At 39.4% G+C, this 17075-nt stretch overlaps 1 protein-coding gene across 1 annotated transcript; it reads left to right on the top strand.

The window, feature by feature from the left end:
- The first annotated feature begins 2048 nt into the window (after positions 1-2048).
- On the top strand, positions 2049-2657 carry LOC117337732 (uncharacterized protein K02A2.6-like). Its single transcript, XM_033898831.1, has one exon. The coding sequence runs from the start codon at positions 2049-2051 to the stop codon at positions 2655-2657; it is 609 nt and encodes a 202-aa protein (XP_033754722.1).
- Positions 2658-17075: the final 14418 nt, after the last annotated feature.

Raw genomic sequence — 17075 nt, 5'->3', positions numbered from 1 at the left:
GCTCAGCTGTAGTTGGAAGATAAGGCAAAAAACAGCCTAAATTTCACAGAGCTCGTACTGTACCCTATTCATTAAAGCCAAAGGTGGAGGCTGAACTACAAAGACTACAGGATAGTGGAATCATTAGTTCTGTACAGCACAGTGATTGGGCGTCTCCTATTGTCCCCGCTTTAAAGAAATCTGGACAGGTACGAGTGTGCGGTGATTACAAGGTCACTATCAACCCCGTGATGAAAGTAGAACGTTACCCATTACCCAAAATAGAGGATATTTTTTCATCACTGGCTGGGGGTAAGAAATTTACGAAGATTGATTTGACCAACGCATACAGCCAGATGGAAATGGAGGAAAATTCAAAGGAAATGCTTACCATAAACACTCACAAGGGTATGTTTAGGTATAACAGATTACTATTTGGTGTCTCATCTGCTCTAGCTATATGGCAGAAGACCAGGTTCTACAACACATTCCCTTTACTTCATGCATATTGGATGACATGATAATTAGTGGAAAGACTGATGAAGAACACCTACAAAACCTTAACACGGTACTCGATCGCCTGGAGAGCTACAATCCTAAGGCAAACTTAATAAAATGTGAGTTCTTTAAGGAGAAAATCACCTACTGTGGACATGTTATTGATGGTGACGGACTTCACAAATCTCCAGATAAGGTCAAAGCAGTGGTGGAAGCCCCTGCACCCGAGAATATGACACAGTTGCGTTCATTTTTGGGATTGGTAAACTATTATCGCCGATTTCTCCCTAACCTTGCAACCGTGGAGGCACCACTTATGAACTATTGCAGCATGACAATAAATGGTGCTGGACAGACGAGTGTGAGAAATCTTTTCAAAAGGTAAAGGAACTCATCACGCCAGAACAAGTTCTCTGTCATTACGACCCGAAACTTCCCGTTAAACTAGCGTGTGATGCTTCTCCATATGGGTTGGGGTGTGCACTTTCCCATATCACGGAGGAAGGAACAGAAAGACCGGTGGCCTTTGCCTCACGGTCCCTGACCAAGGCCGAGACGGGGTATTCCCAGATTGACAAAGAAGCTTTAGGTCTCTATTGGGGTGAACAGAAGTTGAACACTTACCTCTATGGTCGTCATTTTACTCTGGTGACAGATCACAAGCCACTGGTCAGCATATTACATCCAAACAAGTCTATACCTACCATGACAGCTGCAAGATTACAGAGATATGCCATGTTTCTCTCTGGACACACCTACAGCATTGAGTATAGGAACACTCATAAGCACGCAAATGCTGATGGACTCAGCAGACTTCCATTAAAGACTCATGGTGATTACATGGATACCTCATCTTTGTTCTATACCTCACAGATAGAGCAATTACCAGTGTCTGACACTCAAGTACGCAAGGAAACCATGCGTGATCCAGTATTGTCGAAAGTATTGGACACCGTTCTACAGGGAAGTACAGAATTTCCAGGTGAAGAGGAGTACAAACCTTTTCGTAATCGTGTTACAGAACTAAATGTACATCAGAATGTATTGTTATGGGGTAACCGAGTTATCGTTCCTAGCACGCTACAAACCAGAGTACTACAGGAAATTCATGATGGGCATGTGGGTGTAGTCAGGATGAAATCCATTGCTCGGAGTTATGTGTGGTGGCCAAACATCGATTCAGATATAGAGGGCATGTGTAAGTCCTGCTCTGGATGTCAAGCTACGAGTCATACACCACGAGCCGCACCTATCCACCCCTGGGAGTGGCCAGCCACCCCCTGGGATAGACTCCACATTGATTTTGCAGGACCTTTTCTCAATAGCATGTTTTTGATCATTGTGGATGCCCACAGTAAATGGCCGGAGGTCTACCCAATGAATTCCACAACAGCCGCTTGCACTATTGAGAAATTAAGAATTTTATTCTCTCAGCACGGTATTCCACGACAGATTGTGTCTGACAATGGTCCACAATTCGTAAGAACGGTATTCAATACACTACATCGGCACCGTACCACCAACGGACAAACGGACTTGCCGAACGTTTCGTACAGTCCTTTAAACAGGCTATGAAACAAGCCAAGGGAGACAACCGATCCCTCCAACATAAACTTAGTAACTTCTTATTCAAATACAGAACCACTCCACACACTTCAACAAGTGAAACCCCAGCAAAGTTGCTGTATGGTAGAAATCTGAGGACGCGTTTGGATTGTATCAAACCGGATATTTCCTCAAGAGTCCTGAAGGGACAGGATAAGATGAAGCTCGCTTCTCACTGTGGTTCTAAGGTACGCCAGTTTAAAATTGGCCAGCAAGTGATGGTACGCGACTATCGCGGACTGAGGAAGTGGGTTACAGGTCAAATTGTACAACAAACTGGTGCACTCTCTTACAAGGTTAACACTGGCAATGGTAATATTTGGCGACATCACACCGACCAAGTTCGTGCAACACAGGTCACTGCAGAACCGGAACCGGAAGTGCTTGTGCCATCATCCACACTGGCACCACCAGTCAACTTAGCACCACCACCAGCTAACCCGGTACCAACAGCTAACACGGCTCCACCAGCCACACTGGAGGTAGTAACGCCGCCAACCAACTCAGTTCCAACAGAGACACGACGCTATCCAAAGAGGGAGAATATTCGTGCCCCTGTGAAATTGAATTTGTGAACTGTTGTTATAAGTCAGTATATACTCTGATCAGCACTGTATATTGGGGCATAATAATCCCCGTGCGATCAGTCAAGACTAAGTCTTGAATAGTACTGCAATTATAATGTGTTCAAATCTAGTCATTATGTGTCATCTAGTCATTATAACTTTCAAGGTGCATGACGAGATATATTCTCTGATAATTTCTTAAATTACAATCATAACAGAACAATGATTATCTCAACAATAATTTTTATTGATCAATAAGCCTAGGAATTTGATTTAACAATAATAATAGAAATTTATGGACTGCTAATTTCTTGGACATTATAAACAAAACTGTAATTGTAATGGTAACATTTAAGAAACTTGTCCATCTTTCAATGTTTTGATATTTACAGTGGTACTTCTAAAATGACAGGGAGGAAATGTTATGTATTGAGTATTACTACAATCCGGATCTAGGCTCTGATAATTAGTCACGCCCTGCGTATGAATATACAGTACATACTGTCTGTCTGTTAGTAAAATAAAAGTAGTTCTATGATGGTGAACACGTGTTGATGTTTGTCATAAGCCCAAGACACAACAATAATGTACAGTGTAAACAACACACTTATAATGTACATTCTGTGTTGCATTTGCCTATATGTCGTTAGTAAACCAAATTGTATTCATGAGACTGTATACTACAATTTACAGTGATTCGGTCAGAGTAGGAATACAGCCCCAGGTGTTGCTGGTCAAAACAATGGCCGCCAGGTACTTTCGGCCTGGAGATATTTCGAATGCTAGCATTTATAATCCACAACACAAAAAATAAATCAGTTTCACAAGTTATGAGAGTAATATTTTATAATTAAAACAAAATGCAGTCAACACAAGAAAACTATAAGCGCCGTTCTTGTTCTAAGAATTATCAAATTGTCAATGTCGTCACACTCACAGGGGCTCGTTTCTGAATTTTCAGAATGTAAGACACGACAACATTAAAAGTCAAGTATTTATAAAAAAAAAAAAAAAAAAAAAAATCGGGAGCATCGACCTGGTTTCCGGTTGTGTATGTATATCGGATTTTAGTTTTGTGGTTATTCACTGATGTTTAAGGCCTACCTTACAAAATCGAGCCCATGTGAAGTTGAAAATCCTCTGCTAAGATGCGACTTGTTAGACTTGAATCTGTTTCGAACGAAATATCTTTGGAATCGTTTTCACCTACTGTCAAGACGACTTTCATTTAAAATTGAAGAACTGATATTCTTCTGAAAATAACGTTAATCCAGTCGATAGAAACTTAAGTATTTCCGAGGAATCGAGTCTGTCCTGTGCAATACCCGTTCAAAGCCGCATCACTTCTAAATGTTAACCGTATAGCATTGCGCCGAATAACGGCTTGGATTTTAAACAATCAGAAATTATGCAATTGTGAATAATTTGACGATATCTTCAAACGTATATGAAAAAGAAAATAAAGCCATATTTGTGCAAAACCATTGTATGTGTTTGCTATTAATAACGGCATGAGGGACTATATTAATCCTTCTGGAAGTTTCGGCTGTTCCGGTATTTGAACCTGATGACGTCAGTGATAGGGGAAGCGGCAAATTTAAACGCGTCTTAAGTTACAGTAAATACAAAAAAATATGAATGTAAATACATGTATAAGCAATGAACTGTTACCAAATGGTAGTATACAGTCGATATGAATACAATTTGGGTGACAGATAAATAGAAATGAAATATTGATCTGTCACCCAATGTCATTGCATCAATTTTTTGTACTTTTCAACGTGCAAATAATCTTTATTTTGCATTTGTATTATATTTCATGACTGAATAAATTCCACTTGGATGAACTTTGAAAAAAGTTAAATAACAAAGCTATACCTCAGTAGGCGTATAATAGGTAAGTCCGTGGGGTATTGGTAAGTTGATGGTTTTCCCCAACCTGATACATACACTCCGTTTTTGTGAACGCCTTGATTTTTACACAGTGTATCAAGATGTCGGATAAAGCCTGTGTAAGTTAATATGAGGAACGCCTATCCCTGTACCACACACACGCGAACGGCATTGTGTTATTTACTCTTATGAAAGGTAATTGAAACCAACAATGACGTATTCCGTAGGCCAGTATCACTTGTTGACTTTCCTTGTTTACTGTTTGTGAATGATGTATATTGTTAAAATTTGTACAAGATAGGAATGTGTCTAAGACATCTAGATGTACAGGAAATGAGCCGAAAACTGTGTTTGGTGTAAAATATTGGGTAGTTTTAGACGCCTTACGCCGAAAACTGGTCAATATTCTACATGATTGACTGTTTGAGGCTTAAACCTGTAATGGAAATCACCAGAAATAAAGGCGCGACTCGGCATTCATTATGTTGCTCGAGGCAAAATTAGTATAACGATATACCAATCTAAATATAAATTCTGAGTTTGTGACATAAGTTTCTCTGTCTGTTTGTAGCCGGGGATCTGCATACTCCTATGCGGTGTTTGGCCAGGGTTCGGGACTTATTTGGATGTCAGATGTTGGTTGTTCTGGGACGGAATCCAATCTAGCTGATTGTTCATTTCCTGGCTGGATTGTGGAGTGATTATATATGTGTAGACAGTGGGGTAGCCATACGTAACAGGGTTATACATATATGGGCGGCCATTGCTGTTAGTGTTAATTGTTGCATGTCGCGTTACATTATTGTCAAATCTGTAAGTTCGATAGATGAAACATTTAAATACACAAGTGTGCTTTAACGAAATATCTAAATTATTTACAATTCTCGATACACCAAACAAATAAACATTTTATTCAATGTGCGACGGACCTGTAGAATCCAATTGAACTATTAGACATTTCCAACATAGCCGACTCCGACTATTTGAGGGGTCATCTCAAAATACTCAAACAACGAATATCATAGGATTTTGTCATATTTGTACGATCATCAAAAAATTAATAAAAACTAAATCGATAGATAAATTCCAATATATAAAGATAGTTTTGCATGTTTTATTCACTTTATTTACTCTCAACATTTAATAACATACGTGTTATTGTCAGTAGGATTTTGGAGACATTCCGGGGGGTATGCCATTGAGTCACTGAGCAAGAGGTGCAATACATTCTCAATCAACTTTACATGTATTAATTAAAATCAGAATAAAATTTGCATGATAAGTCATATGATAATGATGGACATAGAAATACGCTGAATGTATATTTTATATATTTTGATATTTTATTACAGCACGATAGCTTTAAGTCAGATGACCTAATAACAATACTCATTATTTACCACTCACGCGAAAAACCGAAATGTCAAAAATAATATCTTATTGATGCTATTGATTGCCAAGATGAAATATACGGTTAAGATTTGAAGAATATACTACAGAACAATTGATAGGGATTTAATATCGCTGCCAATACATTTTCAATATCATAATAATTATCTGGGTCATTTTGTTATAGTTTATTTCATTTAAAAGTCGAATTTTTATTTTGTAGAACCTGAAAAACGTACAAGGATATCATGGCTGCTTTTTTGGAAGATGAAAATCTAAGACAGGGCATTAAAAAGTTTCCGTCAAGCTTTGATGTCAATTTAACAAATCCGTCAAAAGCCCGAGTTGAAAACCTCATCAGAAAGCTCAATGATGACCTTGGAAACACTACAAAGTCTAAAGATGAAGATATAAAGATAACTAACTATCTGTCATATTTGTATTTTCTGCTTGATGACCAAGAACATGCCCTACAGCTTGTTGATGACTCTCTTCAGAAGGATCCTGATAATATCATAGCCAACGCAAATAAAGCCAGAATTCTACTGGAGAATGGAGAAATTTCTGAAGTGGAAGAATTAATATCAAAACTCCAAGAATTAGAAAAACGAAACGATTACGAAAAACGGAAATGCTATGCGGAAGCAGACTTGGCATACGCATTGTCAAGGTCGGGTCCTTGGTACCATCAAAGGGCAGTAGAAATGTTCCGCAGAATTGTCGAGGCATATCCCACAGAATATGCGTGGCAGTTCGGATTGGGCTTGACTTTATTCAGGCAGACCCATGATTTTATAGCACTGTCAGATGACAGATTCAATTCTAAACAAAAAGAAAAAAATGTGGTACGCGTCGCAGAGCATTTTCTTTCTGTTGCAACACAATCAGATGACACCATTTTAAGTGCAAAAGCATAGGCTAGACTTGGAAAAGCTGTACACGGTATTAAGAAAAATCGGTGTTGGAATGTACCAAAGAATATAAAGGATTTAGATTATCAATCGTGTTATGAAAAGGCAATAGCAAAATGTCCAGAAGAACCATCAGTATTACACATATGTGGTCGACTCGCTCGTTACAAAGGGGATATAGAAGCTTCTGAGAGATTCTTAAGGAAGTCAGTTGAAATCAACCAGACCTGTCAGGGGTATCATCATCTTGCTCTGACACTAAAGAGGAAAGTAAAAATGGGTAGAGGACACTTAAATGAAGACCATTTAGGGCCTCGACAGAACCAAGAGTCTAAGAAACAATTAGATGCCACAGTAGACACCTCGCGAAATCATCAGGCCACAGAGAGGAGGAAAACCGGCAGATGGTCAGGCTGTGGAAGGGGACAGTTTCACCACGATGAATATCGACCTCAACTCAGAACTCATAACGATCGTGACTATCCCTCACAGTGGAATCGTCAAGAACGTTGGAATGGGCGCATGCAAATGGGTCGGCGGCAGTACCACTCGGAGGGCTATGGAAATTATTGGTGCTATGACTACGACAATTGGAATGATGGCTATAATTTCACAAACAATGCTTATACAGGCGACGGGTATGGTAACGTCAACGGCTGGTATTACAACAGGAAGGCAAGCTTTGACTGCAATGTCGGTTGGGATTTGTATGGACATAGTAGGAATGCAAGCTGTTGGGACGATAATGGAACCTTTCCAGGAGATTGGCATGGTGACAGAAACTTGAATGAAGGTTGGTATGGTAACGACGCCTTTCACGCAGGCTGGAATGGTAATGGCCCCTTTCGTGGAGGCTGGAATGGGAATGGTGGCGAACAATGGAGAAAGGAAAGAAACAATAATAGTCACGTAAGGAGACAAAATACCGGAAGAAATAGGAGGGCTTCAGGCGGACGTTACAATACAAACAGAAACCGAGGACTATCTCAAGTTCACCTACCTGATCAGTCACAAAAATGGAGACAGCAAAACCTTCGCCGAGTAATAAATTCACCGTTAAAAGTTCAAGTTTATCCTGAAAACCAGCTGCTTGTTGAGGCGATAGAACTACTGGAGAAAACAAAGGAATTGGTCCAGTACCCTCTGAATATTGAGTATTACAAGGGAAGCGTATATAGAATGCTGGGTCAGACAGGAAAAGCCGTCGAGGTTTTCAAACAAATAGTATCCAAACGCGAATATCTCCCAACACAAACTCTGATGACAAATGTTTATGAACAGCTTGGACTTTGTCTATTAGAATTAAGCGAATCTGAAGATATACCTCCAGATGAGAAAAAGAAACACAAGAGAGATGGTCAAGCACATCTTTCTCGGGCTGTTCAACTTCAGTCGGGTATAGTAGCTAACGATCCGGAATTCAAAGAGGGATGGCACTCCTATTCGACTCTCAAAGATCTTTGGAATAATAAACGTGATAGGAAGCCAAAACAACTGGCAGTTCTCCACATGCTCATGGGGGATCATGGAGACTCCGTCGCCATATACAAGGAGTTATCCTTGACGGAGAACGGACTTAGGGAACCAGAGGACTGCAAAAACATGCTTGAGTGCTACCTGAAAGTTGACCAGTTTGAGGAATACGTTGCTCTTTTAAGTTTATGGGAGTGTACAACAATTTTTGCGAGTCTTCCTAAATCTTTGATCTTTGATGTGTATATCAATGGCGCATTTCGAGCCTACTTTACCGATAACGCACAACTGGCGTACAAACACTTTAGATGTGCCTTTCAAGTGTACAAAATGTTCAACAAGGCTATTACTGACCAAACCGAGGCTGACGAAGAGGAGGATACAAAAGATATATTAATATTACACTCTTGTTCACAAGACTGGAGATGCAAATTTCCAAGAAATCTCGGAACGATTCTAGGAGACTGTACGGGATTACGGTATACCATTAATACTGACGACGTGCTCGGGAATGCGATCACTACGGAATCCATGGTTTCAATGATAAAGAAGATACCGTGTGTTATTATCATGACCCACGACAGTGATGACAAATATAACAAAATCTTTGTCAATTACGCTGTCCAGAAGAGCACAGATAAAGGTGGAGTTTTGTCGGACAACAAATGCAATGTGCCTGATATTTCCAAAACACTGCCTTTCATTCAGATGCCTCCTCTGTTAGATGACGTTGCCATCCGGACGCTTCCTCCGTTAGAGGGCGCCAAACAACCGAACAATCAGATACCAGATCAGGTACCAGCGGAGCAGAAAGAATGGGTTAAAGAGTTCATCAATCTACTGAAGGATCAACACCAAAAGTAACGATCGAACGCGTCATTGTTTCACCAGTATGAAGAGTTCTACGTCTTTGCGTGGGTAAAGCATTCGGCTAGTGCTCGAAGGTCCAAGGTTCGAACCCCTGTCTGACCATGGATTTTTCCTCTCCTATTACATAAGGCACTAGAGTGTTGGGGAGTGGAAGACGTTGAATCTTCTATAAGGAGTTGCACAAAAGGTTCGATTGTAGCATCCTCAAAATAGAAAGAGTTCCAATCATAATAACAATTGCATCATACATCTGTTTTGTCCTCTAATAAATGAACCTCTTATTTTATTTACAAAGATTGTTTATTGAAGACTTATTGATTTCCTTAACGATCGCGCAGGTAACATCGATGATCCTTATTAGGTGTCACCATGCGTAACTTTACATCTCTCACTCTTGTTCTGAACGGTGGTGGTATTACGACCATACTATTCAGGTTATTTTTTTTTTTTTTTACTATATAAGGCAATCGGTCACTATCTTAGCTATCTACTTTCTGCCCTAAGAACCCTACAGAACTAGGTAATTCATCTTTATTAAATTAAGCATGGAATTGCCGACGTAACTGGTAACCATAAGAGACCAGGGTTGAACGGCAGAGGCAATTGGCGCGGCGCTAAATGCGCCGGGGTTACGCCAGGTGCGTCAAGGTAGTTAACGCCGGCGATGTGACCGTTGTTGTATTTGTCGTCAATTCCATTTCGTCAAGGTCAGCAGTGGCCACACAATTCGTGGGTTTAGAATCCTGATGAGTTATGATTTATAAGGTGACATGTACATATTCTAATATTTATGATAAACTCTGGGAAATTTAATACAAACGTGTCATCTATTGCTTCTTAAGAACTAAGGAGGTACGTTACATTTTGGTGGCAGAGGTTTACTTTAGGCAGAATGGCAACAGCTAATACTGGATTAGCTGTTATATAACTGGCATAAACACCAGGCTGAATGCAAATTTTACAGAGTGTTCAACAGAAGGTGTAAGATATTTTATGTAGTTGTAATATCGTGTATGTCTTTTGTTTAATTTTATATTACAGTTTATACTCAAACATGTATACAATTATCATGATGTGTTAACATTTCTGGTGAGTGTTCGTTATATAGCCTTACTAAAACATAGTTAACAAAAGTGTTAACATCAAATCTGACGCGCAGGAATACCGGTCGGACTGGTACAGATATGCGCAATTAGTGTGCATGCGCAGTGACTTTTTTCCAATAAAATCAAATGTTTTAAACATCAAACTTGAATGGAATGAAATAACTATGTTACTGTGAACGTTTCTTTTGTTTATTTGTCTAGTTAACAACTTTTCCCGCCAAATTGGAATCAAGTCCGGCTGTTATGTCTTTTCGTATAACGCCAAAATAAGAATGCCTATTGGATTTTTTAATAACACTAAATAAAAACACAGGTTAAAACGTAGATATTAGGAATAACGTGCGTCATTTAAAATATATGTAAAAATATGCAGTTTTCACACCAGTACACGATAAAAACGAGAATCATTCCTTAAAAGAACACTTATATATAACAATTCTATTGTACATGTTAATATGTAGTTGAGACCCACAATGATACAATTGCGGTCTGTCACTCAAAATCGAAACCAAAATCAAGCTTATGATTTCGGAGAATCGTTCGTTCAAAAGCTTTTACCCTACGGTTTGTGGGACACAAAAGGCTGTCGACATCACGTCTTATAATTAGCAAGTACATCAGCCAGAACGGTAAGTATAACAATATATAATGATATATACATATATTTTCATGTTTATATAGTGATTCTGTTTGCGTAAGTACTGATTGTTAAGCTGTCAGTCTGTGTGTTACTTATTTGTCTTGATGTCTATATGATTGCATTCATGAAATGACATGTATATCTGTAAGCGGTTTTAATTTCCGTGTGCGTATGTGAGGAAGTGTGACGGAAATGTTCTCAAAATACGGACGAATTTTATAGGAATTAGAACAAAAACTGTTTTTGCTGGCTGAAAGGTCGCAATACTCGGCTCTGAGTGCAGAAAAAATGATAATGTTTATAGATACATTGTATTTAATAATATCGCAAAAGTATCCTTCAAAACGAATGCTTGGAATCATAATATATAGATGTATCTGAAGTGGACCCCCGTGTTCTGGTGATAGTCGGCTACAGGTACAATGTAGGCCACCTGGACTGTCGGATAGCTTTACATATCAATGTATACATGTACATACACAAGGGTGGCCATTGCTGTTCGCTGTTGCGTAACGTCATTGTTAAAGTGTCTCGTCTGTAACAAGGTGTACTTTAAAGAAATGTCCTAATTGTTTACTATTCTCGAGACACCAAGCAAATTGAGATACATTTACTTGTTTAATTTCGACTAAATGCTAATAAATTCAGAACGCACAAGGCCTATTGATACCGAAACTAAGAGGTACATGTAGCCATATTTTTGCGTTTACTTAGAACACCTTTATTCATACACAAATTATTATTTCCATGTTTAAATTGCGATAATGATTTTAAAAATACATCGCCGAATGATAACTCGGGTTTAAGGGTATGTCATCTTTTTATCTGTACAAGATTGTATCTATCAATTAAACAATAATAAATATCTGTTTCAGAACTTTAAGAACATTCAAGGATATTATGGCTGATTTTTCGGACAAGGAAAAGATTGAAAAGGACCTGAAGCAATTTCCCTCGAGCTTTGATCTTGATTTGGGAATATCCAGTTCATATATAATTTTACCACCATTGAATAACGTATTAATTAATTCACACCATAACTGATTTCTTACTTGTTCTGTGAAGGCACATTGTAAAACGATATGAAAATATACATAATTATACATTTTACCACACTTGTGACATCATTCCTTCTCTGATTGTTTTAAACTTATAATTACTGACATTAGTTTCTTGAATATTCGACAAACAACTTCGGCTATTGACAGAATTATTGACGGTGACTTATTAATAAACAGAACAACATGACTTACAATGTCCGGCCAGTTAGCAGGACAACCAGATTAGTGGTGACTGGCTGGTTACCAGGCCAACCAGATTTGTGGTGACTGGCTGGTTATCAGGACAATCAGATTAGTGGTGACTGGCTGGTTACCAGGACAACCAGATTAGTGGTGACTGGCTGGTTATCAGGACAATAAATTTATTGGTGACTGGCTAGCAAGACGGGCAAACGGATTAGTGGTGAGTGGCTGGTTACCAGGACAATCAGAATAGTGGTGACTTGTTACATAAGCCGACAATCGGTTTATCGGTGACTCGGTGGTTACCAAAACAATCAAATTAGTGGTGACTGGCTCATAACCAGGACAATCAGACCACCAATGACTGGCCGGCTTGATACCAAGACAAACAAATTAATTGAGACTGGCCGTTTTGTGGCGACTGTCAAAACACCAAGACAATCAGGTTACTGGTGACATGAAGGTAAACTGAAAACAAAATACGACTGGTTAAGTGATGACTAGCTGGTTAGCCGGATAAACGCTTAGTTTACTGTTAACTGGCCAGATGAGCCGGACAACCGGTGTAGTGGTGACTGGCTGGTAAACCGGACAACCGGTGTAGTGGTCACTGGCTGGTAAACCGGACAACCGGTGTAGTGGTCACTCGCTGATAGGCCGGACAACCGGTGTAGTGGTCACTCGCTGATAGGCCGGACAACCGGTGTAGTGGTGACTGGCTGGTAAACCGGACAACCGGTGTAGTGGTCACTGGCTGGTAAACCGGACAACCGGTGTAGTGGTCACTGGCTGGTAAACCGGACAACCGGTGTAGTGGTCACTGGCTGGTAAACCGGACAACCGGTGTAGTGGTCACTGGCTGGTAAACCGGACAACCGGTGTAGTGGTCACTCGCTGATAGGCCTGACAACCGGTGTAGTGGTCACTCGCTGATAGGCCGGACAACCGGTGTAGTGGTCACTCGCTGATAGGCCGGACAACCGGTGTAGTGGTCACTCGCTGATAGGCCTGACAACCGGTGTAGTGGTCACTCGCTGATAGGCCGGACAACCGGTGTAGTGGTGACTGGCTGGTTAGCCGGACAAACGGTGTAGTGGTGACTGGCTGGTTAGCCGGACAAACGGTGTAGTGGTGACTGGCTGGTTAGCCGAACAAACGGTTAATTTCTCGTTAACTGGCTAGATAAACCTGATAACCGGTTTAGTGGTGACTGGCTGTTAACAAGGACAATCAGATAAGTGGCACCTTGCTAGATAAGCCTGACAGCCGGATAACATGTGACTGGTAAGTTAGCAATGCAGCCGGATTCAGTAAGCGGGATAATGGGATTTGTGAATTTACATTTATTGATTCACATCCGGCTGGAAAGATTTTACGGAGCAAGAGTGCTCTGAGTACTGAGTAGTTCATAGAATCCTGGGGATCTGCTACAAAATGGGCGGAGACCTACGCAGGACTAATCGAGAATTTCTCTCTGGATGTCCGGCATCAATTCCCTAACCCATTTATAGAAAACAACGGCATCAACGTATTCCTTGTTTGTTGAAGAAATTATTGTGCTTTCCATCCAAATTTTGATATTTCTTTCTACCAATTGATTAAGTTTTACGCTTAGAAAAACACTTTTAGGGAGTCTTCCCCTATATGAGGTACCAACTCCTTTTTTCAGTTTTTGTTTGAGATCATAAAATGTGGTATCCAAATGTTTAGAAATAACACATGTATTTGTAACGCGCACAGCACGTGTACCGCAGGGGTGCCACGTGTGTCGGACTGCTACCAAGTTTTTGCCCAGGGTTCGAATGCCGCTTTCGCTTGCAGATTCCAAATACAAATGAATTTTCAAGTAATAGACACTATTTAGAAAACTGGTGAGAAAGAAAATAGACTCGTCATATAAAGTTCAACAATTTATTAACATGTTTAAAAATAACAAAGTACCAAAATAATACCCGAGAGACACAGTGAGGAGTTTACAGTTATATACGTCTAGCCTAAAACATATGCCAACCATCGTCTAATCACAACTAACCATATCAATGAAACAAATGTAGTTTACCCCAAGTCTCAAGCACGTGGCATGTCCGGTCAGAATACAACATTTGCTAACCACCCGTCTTTTCTCCCGTATCTACTAACGAGGTTTCCAACAACCATCCCTCGCCTTACCGGTATAGATAGTTATACCGAGAGGCGGAAATATTCTCTAGCCACTCCGTGAGTGCTCCCAAAATTGAATAATTCCTTCAAGCAACAACCTGACTTCCGACATGACACCGGCACACGAGACTCAGATTAAACAAAGTTCTATACATCGAAAATACATCAAAATACTACACGTGAAAATAAAAATACATGTACGATAGTGGCAAATAATATCAAGCTGACAAATTAATATGAAATTTAGGAAAGGATGGGCGACAGTTATCTAATTAATTTCACAGATTAAAAGTCAACACCACTTACCCTGCTGACACCTGGACGAAAAGTGATTGACCCCCACACAGCAGCACGGGTATCTTACGTAACCGGATGTTACAATTTTCCGGAATTAGTCCAAAAACAAACGAGCGGAACGCAACAGCGTTACATATTCATCTGGGAAAAAAATGGTGAAAAAAAATGAAAATAAACGTCTCGTATGTTTTAGAAGTGTCGTTTCAATTACGCATCTATTCAGTCAGGTACGCACAGCCCACGAGGCGATAGACATTCAGTTAAGCACATTTTAATTTTCAGTTATCTTCGGCATCGTCATGTTTGTGGTAGCTGGTTTCTATGGATGTTTACATGTGCGCTACGCTTCAAATTGAAGTTTATAGAAAATAGTACGTGATATATGGATAACAATCTTTACTAAAGTCGTTAAGTATGAAAACAAAAGTGTGTTTTTTCTTACCTAAATCGGCGTCGGCCATTTTGGCGGTGGATAATTACAGTTACCTACTACCAGTTCGGTACAGTTATGGAACTCGTTGATTTGTAGCTGGGACCAACAATGGTTTACATGCTTTCTGTCACCCAAAATCAAAACAACAATCAAAGGTTATGCTTGAGGAGAAGTGTTCTTTTGAAACTTTCTAGCGTGTACCCTACGTTTTTACATCATGTATCACAACTAATAATGTCATGTAAGACATATGAATTATTTATTCTTCCTCGATTTTATATAGAAATACTCAATCATAACTAAATTAAGATAGCTCGAAATCGCTTTCTGCTACTCAAAATCGAAACCAAAACCAATTATATGCTTTCGGAGAAATGTTCGTTCGGAAATTTCTGGTTTCTTCATTATGTTTTGTTTGCAACAGAAGTCACACGTCTCGTAACCGAACCAAAGCACCCTCATCTGTCACATCAGCCAGAACGGTAAGTAATGATACAGCATTCAATTACACATTGTGTTTAATATCGCACGACTATCATTCAAAACGAACTCGTGTAGATGAAGGGGAACCCGAGGTCTGGTGATTGTCAGCTACAGCGAGTACGCCTACACTATCGGGTAGCTTAATTAACGTACCAGTATATGCATATATGTATACAAGGGCGGTCATTGCTGGTCAGTGATGCATTATGTCATTGTAAAACTGTCTCGATCTTATATCCCAGTTATTTACTATTCCCGAGACAAATTAAGAAAATTACATGTGTACGTACGACTTACTGCTTAAAATTTAAAAAGGGCTTCGCGTGTGGGTTAATGTTGAAATGGTGTATTCAGGTAGAATATCCATTGTAGTACTTTAATGCAACATGAACATTCCGATGACGTCACATTGTTTACAGGTGCCGCGTTTTGTGTGTACCGTCTTACATGAAGGGTTCATTTCACTGTCAGTTTTTTCGTGATCCTAGCTCGTATCGGTTGTCATGGCAAGAATTAGGACGTTGGTTTTATCACAGTGTTAAATCTACAAACGTGTATTCACGTTCTACTGGATGTCCTATGCATTTGGAAATCATATGTAAATGATAATTTACATTAATCACAATACATTACATTCTTGTATCAAAGTTTGTTTCTATATGCCGACTTCGATTCTCAAAACACTGCAGAATTCCAATACCGAAGCATGAAATCTAACACTTGCTTAATAAATCGTCCCAGAGGAACTCATTACCCAAAGTCAATACTTATGAAACATAAGAACGTGAAAGTATTTGTACGTGAACAAGGAAAAGAGCTGTACATTCTTACAAAAATGTCAAACATCGTCAAAATCATTTTAAAAGTAGTCAATAAATTGGCACCTCGTTAGTTAATGCCAGTTTCTAACGCATTTGAATAACTGCAAGCAAATAAATAGAAAAATGTACGGAAATTTTCTACAGTTTCTTAGTCTGATGAACAAGTCTATCACGTTTATTTGTACGAACAAATACGTAAGTCGGGTGCTCTGGCCATATTGACCGACCAAGTGTTAATGCAGTATCTCGTGCCGGTCACGTAATCACACGAGAACACGAGGACCGAAGAAAACCTCCAGATAAGGTCGTTGGACACAGAACAGTGAAATGCGGTTGTGATAACATACAAAACTGATGATGAAAATAATAAATATTGTATTGGTTAAAAAACTACGAATTTTGTTCTATTCATTGATAACATTAGCCCCCAAGAGTAGTCATATTGATACTGAAAGTAGGTGGCAGGCATGTTTAATTTCCTTTACCTAGAACACTAGGACCGGTATTCCTAAATGTACACAAATCGTTATTTCCGGGGTTAAAATGGCGGTAAGGATCTCAAAAACTATTGCCTAACGATTACTTGGGTAAAAAGGGGTTTGATGAATTCGTTTTTACAATTATCAATGTCAACGTTATGTTTATATCTATAAAAAAATATATTTATCAATTAGCCAATAACAATTATTATGTTTCAGAAGTATACG

Source organism: Pecten maximus, chromosome 11, assembly GCF_902652985.1.
Source record: "Pecten maximus chromosome 11, xPecMax1.1, whole genome shotgun sequence".
Taxonomy (NCBI): Eukaryota; Metazoa; Mollusca; class Bivalvia; order Pectinida; family Pectinidae; genus Pecten; species Pecten maximus.
Note: the sequence above shows the minus strand (reverse complement) of the source record. Positions and strands in the feature narration are given on the sequence as shown.

Coding starts and splice junctions, on each gene's coding strand:
- LOC117337732 (XM_033898831.1), top strand. CDS start 2,049: ATGAAACAAGCCAAGGGAGACAACCGATCCCTCCAACATAAACTTAGT.